The sequence below is a fragment of the Bison bison genome, unplaced genomic scaffold, assembly GCF_000754665.1.
Source record: "Bison bison bison isolate TAMUID 2011002044 unplaced genomic scaffold, Bison_UMD1.0 scf7180017864495, whole genome shotgun sequence".
Taxonomy (NCBI): domain Eukaryota; kingdom Metazoa; phylum Chordata; class Mammalia; order Artiodactyla; family Bovidae; genus Bison; species Bison bison.
The window spans coordinates 12,211,317-12,224,129 of NW_011495054.1; the positions used below are offsets into that span (position 1 = coordinate 12,211,317).

A 12,813-nucleotide genomic window follows, 5' to 3' on the forward strand; every position below is an offset into this window, starting at 1 on the left:
CACCTCTTCTCCTGCAGCAAGGAGCTGAAGATCTGAAGGAAGTCTTCGATGAAGCCCTGAATGTTGTCACAGCTGGAACAGGACACAGAGAAGAGGATGAGCTAACTCCCTCCAGACAGGCTTGGCTCCTTCCCCACCCGCCCCACCCCTCTGCGGCCTCCCTCTGCCACTCGAGGAAAGAGGCATTCTTCCCGGTTTCCCATCTTTGCTGGGCAACCCTAGGGCAGGGGAGGGAGCCCCGTGCAATGAGGGCAGCACCCCGGCGGGGCTTGGGGAGGGGGCTCTCCCGCCTGGGTGGGCAGAGGATCCCAAACGCCCACCTGTTTTCCAGGACTGGGAGGAGGCAGGTCTGATTCAGGAGGATGTGGAGAATCTCCAGTAGCTTCTTCTTGGAATGGGAGAGCCTCTGCCACAGATCACCTAGCAGCCTTAGAGGCCAGAAAGAAAAGTAGATCTGAGAGGCAGAAAGGCGCCAGGGGAGCTTCTTCACAGCCTTTGCAGGTGCCCCCCACCTCACCCTCCATCCCCGGGGGGCTGAGAAAGCCTCAGTTCGCTGCTGATAGCAGCTGGCAAAGGGCGACAGGCTCTGAGAGGCTGGCTGGTTCCAGGGCCACCTGTCAGCTCAGATGGTGGCTCAGGAACCAGCGGGTTCATAAGAGTCTGGAGCAACAGCTGACGGGGAAAGGCTTCCTTGCTGCCAGGAGGCTGCTAGGTAGGGAGGGAAGCACTAGCTGAATTTGCGGGGCCTCTCGTCCCTGGCCCTTGACCGTTGACATAGAGAAGCAGGTGCCGATGCCCAGGACGGGTGGGCTGGGGCTCTCTCACAACAGCCCTCAGTTTTGTCCCCGCCTCACTTGCTGTCTTCAAGCCTCCTCTTCTTAATTGCAGACTCCAGTTCGGGAATGGCTATTTCGTAAAAGGAAGCTAGCCTGCAATGACACACACAGGGTAAAAGGCTGGATTAGTTCAGAAATCTCACACTTAGAAAAATCAAAGCACGCTCAAGGGAGCAGGAGGGCACATTTCTTCCTGCCAGGTTGTCCCCAAGACAAGTTTCTCCCTCAGCCTGGATTGCTCCGCTGTGGCTGGTCCTAGGAATAGCCTGGTGGGCAGTGACCTGGAGCTCGCCCCCTGCTCAGATGGGAATCCAAGATCCAGAGGGGCTCGTTCTCACAGAGCAATGAGCGGGCCACCCAGGATGCAGCAAGCTTTGAGGAATAGGTACAAGGTGACTTTCTTCTTGCTCAGAAACTGCCAGCAGCTCCCTACCTCCTATGATATCAGAGTGAAACTCCTCTCTCTGGTGCATCTGTACCCGGTACAGCCCAGCCAAGCTGGCTTCTCACCTCAGTAACCTCACAGCCACCTGTCCTCAACTCAGACTTAAACTCTCCATCCCCTAAATTAGGAGATTGAGATTAACATATACATACTATTACACGTGAAAGAGGTAACTAATAATGACCTACTGGACAGCACAGGGAGCCCTACCCAATGTTCTGTAACAACCTAGATGAGAAAAGAATCTGAAAAAGAATGGACACACATAGATTTTGTTGTTGTTGTTTAGTTGCTAAGTTGTCCGACTCTTTGCAACCCCACAGCCCATTGCCTGCCAGGCTCCTCTGTCCATGGGATTTTCCAGGCAAGAATACTGGAGTGGGTTGCAATTTCCTTCTCCAGGAAATCTTCCCAACCACTTGTGTCTCCTTCATTGGCAGGCAGATTCTTCCCTGCTGAGCCACCAGGGAAGCCTATATACATGTATATGTATATGTGTGTGTGTGTATATACACGTATGTGTATGTATATATATATATATTCACTTTGCTGTACACTTGACACTAACAGACCACTGTAAATCAACTATACTCCAATAAAAAAAACACACAAAACCCAACTCTCCATCCTAGCCACATGTTTCCTGACCATAAGCTCACCCTGTGACCATTCCTCTCTGGAACCAGACACACAGCACTCAGAAGATGCTGTTGTTACACCTTAAAATGCAGCTACCTCTCTTCATGGCATAAGTCTATCTCTGAACATCTTAAGTTCCCAAAGCCAGAAAAGCAGCTGATTTCCTAGGACTGAGCTGAATCTGCAGCAGCAGATGTAATGTACCCTGTAAATATTCGTCTGTCGATCGCTGGCTCCTGGCAACTTTTTCCTGGTGTGGGGCTGTCCGTAGACGAGGGTAGGCAGGCCAAAAGAGGCGGGGCTTTTGAGGCCCACAGCGTGGCACCCAGAAGACAGACAGGACAGTTTGGCTCAGAGTCAGGCGTTGCCATGATACACTGCTGGTGAAAGGGTAAATTGAAACACCCCCTATGGAGGGTGATTTGGCGAAATCCGTGAAAATTTCAAATGCATGTACCATCTGTTCCTGCAATTCTACTTCTAGGAATTTATTTCTCAGATATAGTTCTAAAGGTACACAATGACCTAGGTGCACGGTTAGCCTTCATGGCAATGTTTTTTTTTGGTAATAGCAAACAGTTGGAAAAAACCTAAAGTGCCATCTCTGGGGTCTGGGGTCCCCCACAATGGAGTTCTACACAGAGATACCAAAGGCTGAAGGTGGTTCATGCACAGATATGCATTAAATTTAAAAGTAAAATGCCTACAGCACATATAGCATTCGTAATGTACCAGCACGTACGCCTGCACAGTCATGTCCAACTCTTTGCAATTGCAGGAACTGCAGCCTGCCAGGCTCCTCTGTCCATGGGATTTTTCAGGCAAGACGCTGGACTGGATTGCCATTTCCTCCTCCAGGGGATCTCCCTGACCCAGGGATTTAGCCCGCATCTCCTGAGTTCCCAGCATTGGCAGGTGGATTCTTTACCACTGAGTCACCTGGGATGCCCAATATGCCAGTATATGAAATACTAAAAAGAGGAGGGAGGTAGATAATGTGTTTATTTGCTTATATGTGCATATTTACATGCATATCTTTGGAAAATTCCACAAAAAAACTAACCCAATGGTTGTGTGTGAGGAACAGAAGTGGAGAAGGGGGAGAGGGAGACTTTTCAAATGTGTGTTTTATACACCCTGTGAATATATTATTTGTTCATAAAATTAAAGGACAGAAAGAGAGGAAGGTGGAGAAGGCTGCTCAGAGAGATTAGCTGGAGGGTGTCTGGTGAGGTAACCCCTTGCCTGGAGCCCTGGGGGGACCAAGGCCTCTGCTCAGCACGCCTTCCCGGCCTCCAGCACAGTTGGAACAGGCTGAGCCGGCCTCAGGCTATTTGTGGGTCTGAGGCAGCATCTCTTGCCAAAGGCAGGGTCACTCACAGTCAAAAGTGTTTTCCTTCCTTGCTCCTCACCCTGAGGTGGGTGGAGCTGCGGCCCTGCTCCAGGGGTGGTTGTTGTTCAGTGCCTAAGTCGAGTCTGACTGTTTGTGACCCATGGACTGCAGCACACCAGGCTCCCCTGTCCTTCACCGTCTCCTGGAGTTTACTCAAACTCATGTCCATTGTGATGCCTTCCAGGTACCTCTTGGGAAACAGCTCTTCCGGCAAGGACCCTCCCACCATCTCCAGAGACCCTTTCCAAGGCCATCTGTGCCCCATTTGGGAAGATGCTTTCGCAAAATGGGAAAGTGCTCATGGTGAATGAAAATAAGCCTAAGAACAGCCTGATTGTTCAGAGTGATTTTCATTTCCTACCTCTGGGGAGTTCCCAGGTTTCCAGTTTGCCATGAGGTAAATACCTTTTTAAAAATTGTGACAACATTTTTAAAAGTCCTGTCCCCACCCTTTTCTTCTGGGGACAGTGTGGATTGGCGCTTTTTTCTAACATTCTCCGGGAGGCTGAGCAATCCTCACGTCTGATTTTCAAGAGCTCAGGGGACCCGGTGGGCTCAGGGCGCCAGCTGCCATCTGTGGCACGTGTCTGCGCTAGATAAATGTTTTGTGGAATAGCTGGGCAAATGACCCAATGGACAGAGGGCTGGGGGGATGGAGTTGGATAGCTCCCAGAATGGCGGGGGGAGATGCCTGGCAAGAACAGCTGGAGGCCACTGAGAGCAGGACAGGCCCCCACCCCCCACAGTTGCCGGGCAACAAGCCAGTTATCAGCTTCCGTCCCGGCACCCCTTTCTCACTGCCCAAGGAACGGATGCCCACGTGGCTAGGTGGGCAAAGAGGGTCTTTCTCCCTCCCCTGTATCCCCCTCCTGGTCTTTCTGCATCACAGCAGGATCTTTCTATGACTTCTTTGGATAGAAGCCTCCAGGGTCCCTCCTGCCTCCACGATAAAGGCCCCACTCCCTGCCAACACACAGCACACGGCAAGTCTGACTTCCCTGGGGCCGCATCTTGTGGTCGCCTGCTCCCCAAGCCCACTCCCCCACTCATACCCCCCATCATACTGCACTGCACAGCTTTCTCCATCATCTGGGCCACCGCAGGCTTTCTCTGCCAGGCAGGTTGCTGTTCATTCTGAAGGTCTCATCTAAGCGTCACCCTGAAACCGTCTCTTATTCCTCCAGACAGAGCAGGGCTCCCTCGTCTGCATTCCTGGTGCGGCCCCACCAGCTGGCCCCACGTGGACGCACCTCTGCTTGCGTGCGCGCCTCCCCACGCTGGAGGCCGGAGTCCGCAGCCTGAGCCTCCTCAGCTCTGGCACTCCTGTGCCCACCCATGCTGGGGGCTCTGCAGCAGACTGGGTCTGAACGGAAACTGCCCCGCCCTTGGCTGGCGTTTTTCTCCCTCCCCTACCCTGCTCTTAGCCCCTCCAGTAAAAGTCATTCTCAAATGCAGCCGCCACGCAGGTGGGTGCTGGAAGAGGGGGCCCGGCAGGTTCTGAGCGTCCAGTAAATATTGGCTGAATGTGGATGTGAATAACTGCAACTGCTGTACCTGTAACAGAAGTCGTGTTTCTGGAAGGTCGGACAAGCCAGAGGGAAGATGTCCAGAAAGGCCCAGAGGGTGGTGCAAGTGTCACAAAGGTAGAGGACGATGTCCTTTAACTCCTGCCAGGCCAGAGGAAAAACACCGCATTAGTCTCCCCCAGGGACAGCCCTGCAGAGGGTCTGAGGCAAAGCGGACAGAGCCCAGGGTCCCCCTCGGGTCTGCCTGCCGCAGCTCCAGAGGACGCATGCCCAGGGAGGTCTAGGGTGACCTCTCGCTCCAGGTTAATACGATTCTTTCTTTGAAGCTGAAGGAGAACCCATCCCTGAATCTGAAAACAGTGCCGGAGGTCCCACACAGAAATTACACCCCAGGGAGGCCAGGACACCCAGCCCCCACGCGCCGTCGGGTCTGGAGAGCGTGTTGGGCTCCCTGATTCTCCCAACAGCTCAAACAAGAGGCTGGGCTGCAGGTCAGATCTCCACTTTACAGATAAGGGAACTTATCTGAGGTTCACGGGGCAACATGCCCTGTTCCCACGGCACTCACTGTGCCCTTTTCTGGAACGCTTGTTTAAGGCCTGCTTTCCCACGACCGCGCAAGCTTCAGGAGGGCAGCCCACCGCACCCTCGGCCCTGCTCTAACTCCCGTGCTAACACAGGCGTCTGCTTCTGTAACCACTTGGGCCTCACAGCCCAGCCTGGGGGCCTGGCATGTGCTTGGGGGCTCCTCGGGGCATGCTGGTGCCATGAATGAATGGCCCCATGAGTAATGCACCCAGGAACCCGTCCAGCTGAACTAAGCGAAGGCTAAACCTCCAAGCTGTTCCCTCCGCAACTCCATAAATGAAGCAAGAAAGCCTGCTGAAATGTCCTAAAGCCTGTGTGACGGGACGACCCGCCTGCGGGGTGGGGTGAGGGGCTGTGAGCAGCGGGGAAGCTCCAGGCCTTCTCTTGGCCAGAAAGAAGCCGGGCTGAAGGGCAAGCTCACCGGGAGAGGCATGTCGCTGGGGGTGAGCCGGCCTCTCTCCTCGAGCTTCTGGGGTGTGGCGCTGGCCCCGTCCCCGCGCAGACCGCAGTGCTGGAGGATATTGCTGAAGACCTGTGAACACAAGAGGTGACTCTCTCACATCCTATTGAACCGGCAGCGGGGACCCCCGTCCTGCAGTGAGAGACTGGTGACGCCAGCACTGCCTTGGAATCTTCAGGATATATGCTGGTGCCCCTGGGACATCAGGTGAGACAGTGACCTTCTCAGTGACCGTCTCAGAATGGAACCTGTGTCAAAAGGGAATCATGGGGACGTCCTTCCCGCAGGACTGTGGTGAGGATGATGACGAAATGTATGTAAACCCTGTGGATGTGACCCGGATCGGCTGGACAAGTGTATGGGGATGGATATTTAAGAGATACAGTCAGCAACGTGTATTTTTGGATGCCCAGGGCAAGGCGATTTATAGGAACTGTATTGAACAAAAGACAAATCAATAGTGAGGCGAAAACAGAGCCCATTGTGGGTTGCACCACGTTTAAGCTGGAGGAGGAAATGGCAACCCACTCCAGTATTCTTGCCTAGGAAATCCCATGGACAGAGTCTGAGCCTGGTGGGCTACAGTCCATGGTGTTGCAAAGAGTCGGACATGCTTATCTCCTGGTGGCGGGATTACGGAGGGAGATTAACCTTCTTCTTCTACTTATTTATTTATTTTTTGGAATTTTCAAAGTTTCTACAATGAGCATTATTTCATAAAAATGATTCTATGAGGCTTTAGAGCTCAGACTTGAGAAACGTACAGGGGTATCCTCAGGGGCAGATGGCTGTTGACAGACAACACAGAATGCACCCTAAGCTCCTTCCATATGAGTGCTGGACAGCCCTTAGATTTCAGTCCTGTTCAAGAGGGGAAAGGACAAATTTGAAGGAATGAAGTGAGGGGTAGAACACAGCAATGGTCTCAGGATGTGTCTGGTGTGGAGAGGTGGGGAGAGTTCTCCCAGACTCTTGCAGGAAAGAAGAGCAACATCTCCAGGTAGGAGAAGGGCCTGCCTGCCCTCATCCCCCCACCCTCCCCCATCCCCCCACCCTCCCCAGGGCAGGGCGAAGAGCTGGTACCTGAAGGATGGTGGGCATGGTTTCGTCCAGGTCATTGTAGTAACTTGGCTGCTGGATAAAGATGTTCCCTGAAAAGGGGAGAAAGGTAGGAATTGGGGAAAGACGTGGGGGTGGACAGGATGGAAGACAAGTTCCACATGGCTGCCAGCATGTTCTGTGACCTTTCGCCCCTCTCTTGAGCTTGCCTGCACCAGAGCAGTCCTGGCCCCGGGCCCTGCTGGCACAGAGTTCTGGCCCAGCCTAGAAACTTCCCCAGGGTGAGGGAAGGGCCTCGCCTCAGTACAATTTAACCTTTTAAGCACCTCTGCCCTGTGAATTACGTAAAAGACCCACCCGCCCTGGTCAAACCAGCTCACCCTGCCGTCCCCGGGGAATGATCACACTTGGGCACCATGCCTTGTATGACAGTGTTGGCTTTGTAAATGGGAATGAGTCATCCAGGAAAGCTAGGAGACGTGATCTCTTTGGCCAAGAAACCTGGGTGCTACAGTCCAGGGGTCCTGCAAGGCCAATTCTGGAGAAATTCTCTAGAAATTCTCTCACCCTCTGCTTTTGAACCTGCTGGCCATACACAGCCCTTCTCCACGGTGAGAGAGAGGCTGGCCAAAGACATTGGGGGGAGGTTTACCACACACGTGCAGTTATTCCCAGAAAACGAAGCCCCTCCCCAAGTGTGCATTGCTGTTGAGTCCCTCAGTCATGCAATCCCATGGACTGTAGCCCTCCAGGCTCCTCTGTCCATGGGATTTCCCAGGCAAGAATACTGGAGTGGGTTGCCATTCCCTTCTCCAGGGGATCTTCCTGCCCCAGGGATCGAACCCCTGTCTCCTGCGTTGCTGGCGGACCCTTTACCATTGAGCTGCCAGGGAAGCCCCGAGTGTTTACTGCTGCTGTGAGTGTGGTGGTTAGAGTACAGGGTCACTGGGACAGAAACCAAGTGTTCCCGCTGCCCAACACGGAGGGGGAGAGAATCACTGCTCGCGAGCGGCAGGACCGTGCAAAATGGCACCGCCTCAAAAAGGGGCCTGGCTTCCTCATCCCACTGCGATCCTGGCACCGAAGGCTGGCTGGCTGTCAGGACGTTCTGAGTCCTAGGTGTCCTCCGTCCTTGGGCAGGGCTGTCCTTGGCTGCCTTCAACATAACCCTGCAGCCCTCACCCCATCCTGGAGGGCTTGAAAATGAATGAGATCAGAGGCCATATGGTGCTGGGTGAGTAGGTGAGTCACTAGGTGGCTGGACTTTCTCTAAATGCTTTTTTGCAGGCCACTTGGTCCTGGGATTCCAGAAAGTGTTACTGGCAGGAGCTTGCTTGGTGTCTCCCACTCCAGATGGGTGCTGACCCCTCAGCCTGTGAAGGAAGTTCTCCCTGACCATCTGCGCCCACCTCCTGCTCCTGACGAGCAGGGAGTGAGTGACCGAGCTGTCTTCCTCTGATCTTCCTCATTGAACCTTCCTAGCAATATCCTCAAGGTCAAGTTCAAACTCCTGACTGTGGCACGAAGGGCCTGCAAGATCTGGCTTCTGCTGGCATCTCCCGCCACCCTCTCCCATCCCTTGAATTGCATTCTTCCCTCACACCATCCTCAGCCTCACAGAATGAAGCTGCCCCTCCCCTCTGCCTGCAGTGACCTCCCAGCGCCGAGTCCACCAGAAGGCAGGTGTCCCAGTTGTCCGGAGTAGGCCTCCTCCCACAATCCCCAGGCCATATGGTGGTGCCCACCACACCCGGAGTGCCAGGCATGGGGGAAGGCACTGTCTCAGGATCCTCCTCACTCTGAGGCCTGAGTAACAGGGATGCTCTATGAGCGTCAAAATAGATCACATTTCACAGTCTACCCTCGGGCTCTTCGGAGCCTCTTTCTTCTCCTTTATCTGATCCCAATGACAGGGAAGATCTGACTTTTGATCTCCTAAAGAAATAATTAAAAAGCCAAAGCAATGGCACCTGTCCTCAGACTGAAGTAGTTCAGAAACCCAGGGTGGATGCGAGGTATGGCTAAAGAGACCAGGGCTACCCTCTGCAGGGTCAAGGTCTCACAGCCTAACTGAAAGGCCCAGCTTTCACAATTACACTCGCTGATTCACAACACCAGCCTTGGGGTTAAAAAAAAAGTGGGAGGTGGGGACAGGGGCCTGGGCTTCTGCCCAAAGGACAGTCGGCCAGTTCCTGTGCTCCGCCCCATCTCCTTTGCCAACCCCCTTCTTCCAGCTGATCTGCCTTGCTCGAGAGCTTCTGCGGCAGAGAAAGCAGAGGCTGCCCTGCACTGTGCCTCCTGTCTTCTGCTCAAGGGCTTGGGAAGAGACCTAATGCATGTGTTGGAGGGTGTGGAGAAGGGGCCTGCAGACTGACAGGCAGACAGACAGACACGCACGCAATCAGAAGGGGCACCTGATGCCTGATCCTGCCATCTTGTCTGTGAACCAGATTCTGTGAGCCAAAGACAGTGCTTCCCTTGGTAAACCGATTTCAGATTCTTAATCTGGGGATGAGAACATTCTTAAACAGCTCAAAATCTATGAGGCGCTATGTCTTCCTAGAGACAAGCTTTCGTCTGATTCTCAGAGGAGTCAAGTGACCCGAAAGATTGGAACCCCGGCAGCAGGCGGAGCTCTCTTGCTCCAGCCTCACCTGTCTGCGGCCAGACGGCCTCTTCTCCTGGGTCCCTGGAGCAGTTGACGGCCTCCAGACCCAGTGCTGACCTTGCCTGTACTCACAGCGCACACCCCCCGCCTCCTGCTTCCCAACCCCAGTTCACTCCCTCCAGCCAACCTCATGAAGCCCCGTCGACTCTCCTCTCGGATGTCCTTTTCCACCCAGGCTCTCCCCTTCCAGCCCACACTGAAGCCCGGCCTCCTCCATGGCCTCCTATCAGCACCCTCCCCACCTGCGTGCTGCCAGATTGACCGTGTCAGCGGATGGCTCCCCGCCCTGCTCCGTGCCCCCAGAGGCTCCCACGGCCTCGTCACAATACGAGCTCACACTTACCGAGTGTCTGTAACTTGCCAGGCTCTGTGCTGCGCCCCACCTCATATTCACAACCCACAACCATCCTACAGGCTGGATGGATCATCAGTCTTCCCTTTCTTCAGATGAGAAGACTCAGGCTTAGAGCGGCCAACTGCCCGAGTCAAAGGGACACAGCCCGGAATACAGCTATGGACTGGGGAGTTCGACTCCAGGGCCTTCCCTTTTAGCCACCGAGCAATGTACCCTTCCTCAGGTCCCTGGCTCGGAGCTCTCCCCGCCCCCTGAACCATCTGATGCCAGCTTCTTCCCCTGACCCCACGCTCCCTCCCAGAATGCCCTGCTCCAACTAGACTGGCCTGATAATTGTTTCTCTAACTGTGCTGCTTCTGTGTACGCACCCCATCCTCTTATTCTAGAGTATAATTATTAACTGTCTTTTCCCTTAACTGATGATCAGGCCAATGATTAGACCTGAATGAGAAACCAGAGATTGTGCCAGTGAAAAAGCTGGATGTGAAATTTCATATGCATTAGGCCCTAAATACATTTTTCAAAAATACGCAGAGAAAAGACTAGAAGGGAATAATCACTAAATGATCGTCTCTGGGGGTGGGGGTGGGGCAGGAATTTGATAACTGCTTTCCTGCTTCTTTATACTCTTCCAAAATTTTCTAAATTAACCTATATTACCTTTATCACTGGGGTTAGAGGGGAAAGGGAGGAAGGAAACCATTTCAAGTGGTGACCGAGCTCTGTAACTGGGCATTAGGAACACCGTCTCCTACAGTCTCGGGGTGAGAAGGGCTGACGGAGTGTCCAGGGTGACCAGCTGGGCCAGTTGCCACAAGTTCCTCTTCCAAGGCAAACCTCTGGGGCCACTGTTCCCTCTGGAGCTTCCCAACAAAGCTTCTGCGTGAACCTTCCAGCACCCCCGCCTCCCGACAGGCCCCAACTGCTGATGTCCGTTCCCTCCACAACCCCAGGGGATTCCTTCTAACCCCTGCCCCTGTCCATCCTCAGAAGCAACTCAAATCTCAACATTTCTGAGGTGGCCATGTCACCCGTGAGGCAGGGAGTGACTGAGGCCCAGAGTGTGAGCCTCAGGCCCACGTGACTTCAACCCCAGCTTGGCCACTCATCAGTCATGACCCTGCAGGCAAGTCCCGAACATTCAACCTCAGTTTCCTTAACCGTAAATGGGGGGTGGGGACACCACTAACATCACAGGGCGGCTGTGAGGATCGCCTGAGACGACACAGGTGGGGCATCGGCGGAGTCACCAGTGCATACTCAGGCAAACGGTTAGCTGTCACCACGGAAGCAAACGCCCCCCTCCTTGGGCAGGGACACCCAGCCTGACGCTGGGGCTCTGAGATCCTGGAGGAGCTCTCTTCTGCCCTTGTCTTTCGCCCCTCCCCCACAGCCACTGAGTCACTTCTTTCAGAGCTGACACACACATCTGGTAGGTCACTTCCAAGCACCGCCCGCTGCTACTGCTCTGATCCCCCTGTGGACATGTGGGGGTCATCTCTGCACCACCCACACCCCACCCCAGGCCCTGGGCCCCACATCCTACTCACCTATCATCTTTTGCAGCAGCGGAGAGTTGCCTTTTCCAAAAAGCACGCAGAGGTCCAGGATCTTTGGGATGTCGAACAGGAAGTTGTTGTAGAGGATTTCTCCAAAAGCAGAGGGCGAAATGAAGTGATCCTAAGGAACAGCAAAGAGAGGATGAGCGACCTCCCCAAACACGTGCATGGCAGTGTAATAGCAGGCTCACAGGAAATAACCTTCGGGTCCATCGAGGGGGCCTGGCTAATAGAAGCAGCTCCGTCCACACCAAGGATGCGTCCAAGCCAAGGGGACTGACCTGGAGCGACAGTCACTCACCCTAATGTAAAACAAAGCAGACGCTCCCTATGAAACACATCAGCTGGGGATTCATTCTAAAGTTATTCACAGGTAAACTCCCATGATGTCTGGGACTGCTTTAAAATACTCCAAGACTGGACTTCCCTGGTAGTCCAGAGATTTAAACTCTGCGCTCCCAATGGAGGGAGGCTCAGGTTCCATCCCTGGTCAGGGAACTAAGATCCTGCATGCCACACAGCACAGCTTCAAAAGGACAAAAATAAAATACTCCAAGAAAAACAGAAAATTCAGTGGGGGAGAGAAAACAAGATAGGCAAGATGCTAACTGTTGAAGCCAGGTAATGGGCACGTGGGAGTCATGATACTCTTGTGTATATTTAACAGTTTCCATGCTAACAAGCTAAAAAAACAGAAAAGATACTATTTTTAAAGTAAATATGTGGGCACCACACACACAGAGACACAAACACATTGAAAGGAAAAACGTTCCCTGAAGGAACAGGCACCTTAACAGTGGTTATTTTGAGGGAAGGAAATTTTGTGGGCGACTCTCACTATCTGCAAAATATTTTTGTTACGTTTGTTTAAGGACAGCATTATTATTTTTAAAATTGGGGAGCAGGACTTCCCTGGCAGTCCAGTCAGTGGCTAGGACTCTACACTTCCACTGCAGGGAGCAAAGTTTCAGTCCCTGGTTGGGGAATAGCCTGATTGCACATGCCACACAATTTGGCCAAATAAATAAATAAAATTAACAAAAATAAACCCGGGGTGTGGGAGTAAAGACTTTTAGAAAGCACATCCAAGGTCCTCTAAAAAAATCAGAATCGATGCTTCGCCCTCTGACGCGCAAGGAAAGGCAGAGTCACGCGTCCCTGGCACAGGGCCCTCGGCTCCCCACTGATGGAACACTGGGTATAGCGCAGGCGACCTGGCGGCTCAGAGGACGAGGGAGGTGGCACAGGCTTCTTCCCCAGCAGCGGGAGGGAAAGGGGGGGGGGG

General features: G+C 53.5%; 1 protein-coding gene across 1 annotated transcript in view; it reads right to left on the reverse strand.

Moving 5' to 3' along the window:
• The window catches only part of ASCC2 (activating signal cointegrator 1 complex subunit 2), a 36,181-nt gene that overhangs the window by 12,779 nt on the left and 10,589 nt on the right, over positions 1-12,813 (reverse strand). The window contains exons 5-11 of the mRNA XM_010828748.1: positions 11,520-11,649; positions 6,971-7,038; positions 5,849-5,959; positions 4,868-4,980; positions 855-929; positions 321-428; positions 4-72 (exon numbers count right to left, since the gene is read on the reverse strand). Coding sequence (XP_010827050.1) covers positions 4-72; positions 321-428; positions 855-929; positions 4,868-4,980; positions 5,849-5,959; positions 6,971-7,038; positions 11,520-11,649 — 674 coding nt within the window. The remainder of the gene's footprint in view (positions 1-3; positions 73-320; positions 429-854; positions 930-4,867; positions 4,981-5,848; positions 5,960-6,970; positions 7,039-11,519; positions 11,650-12,813) is intronic.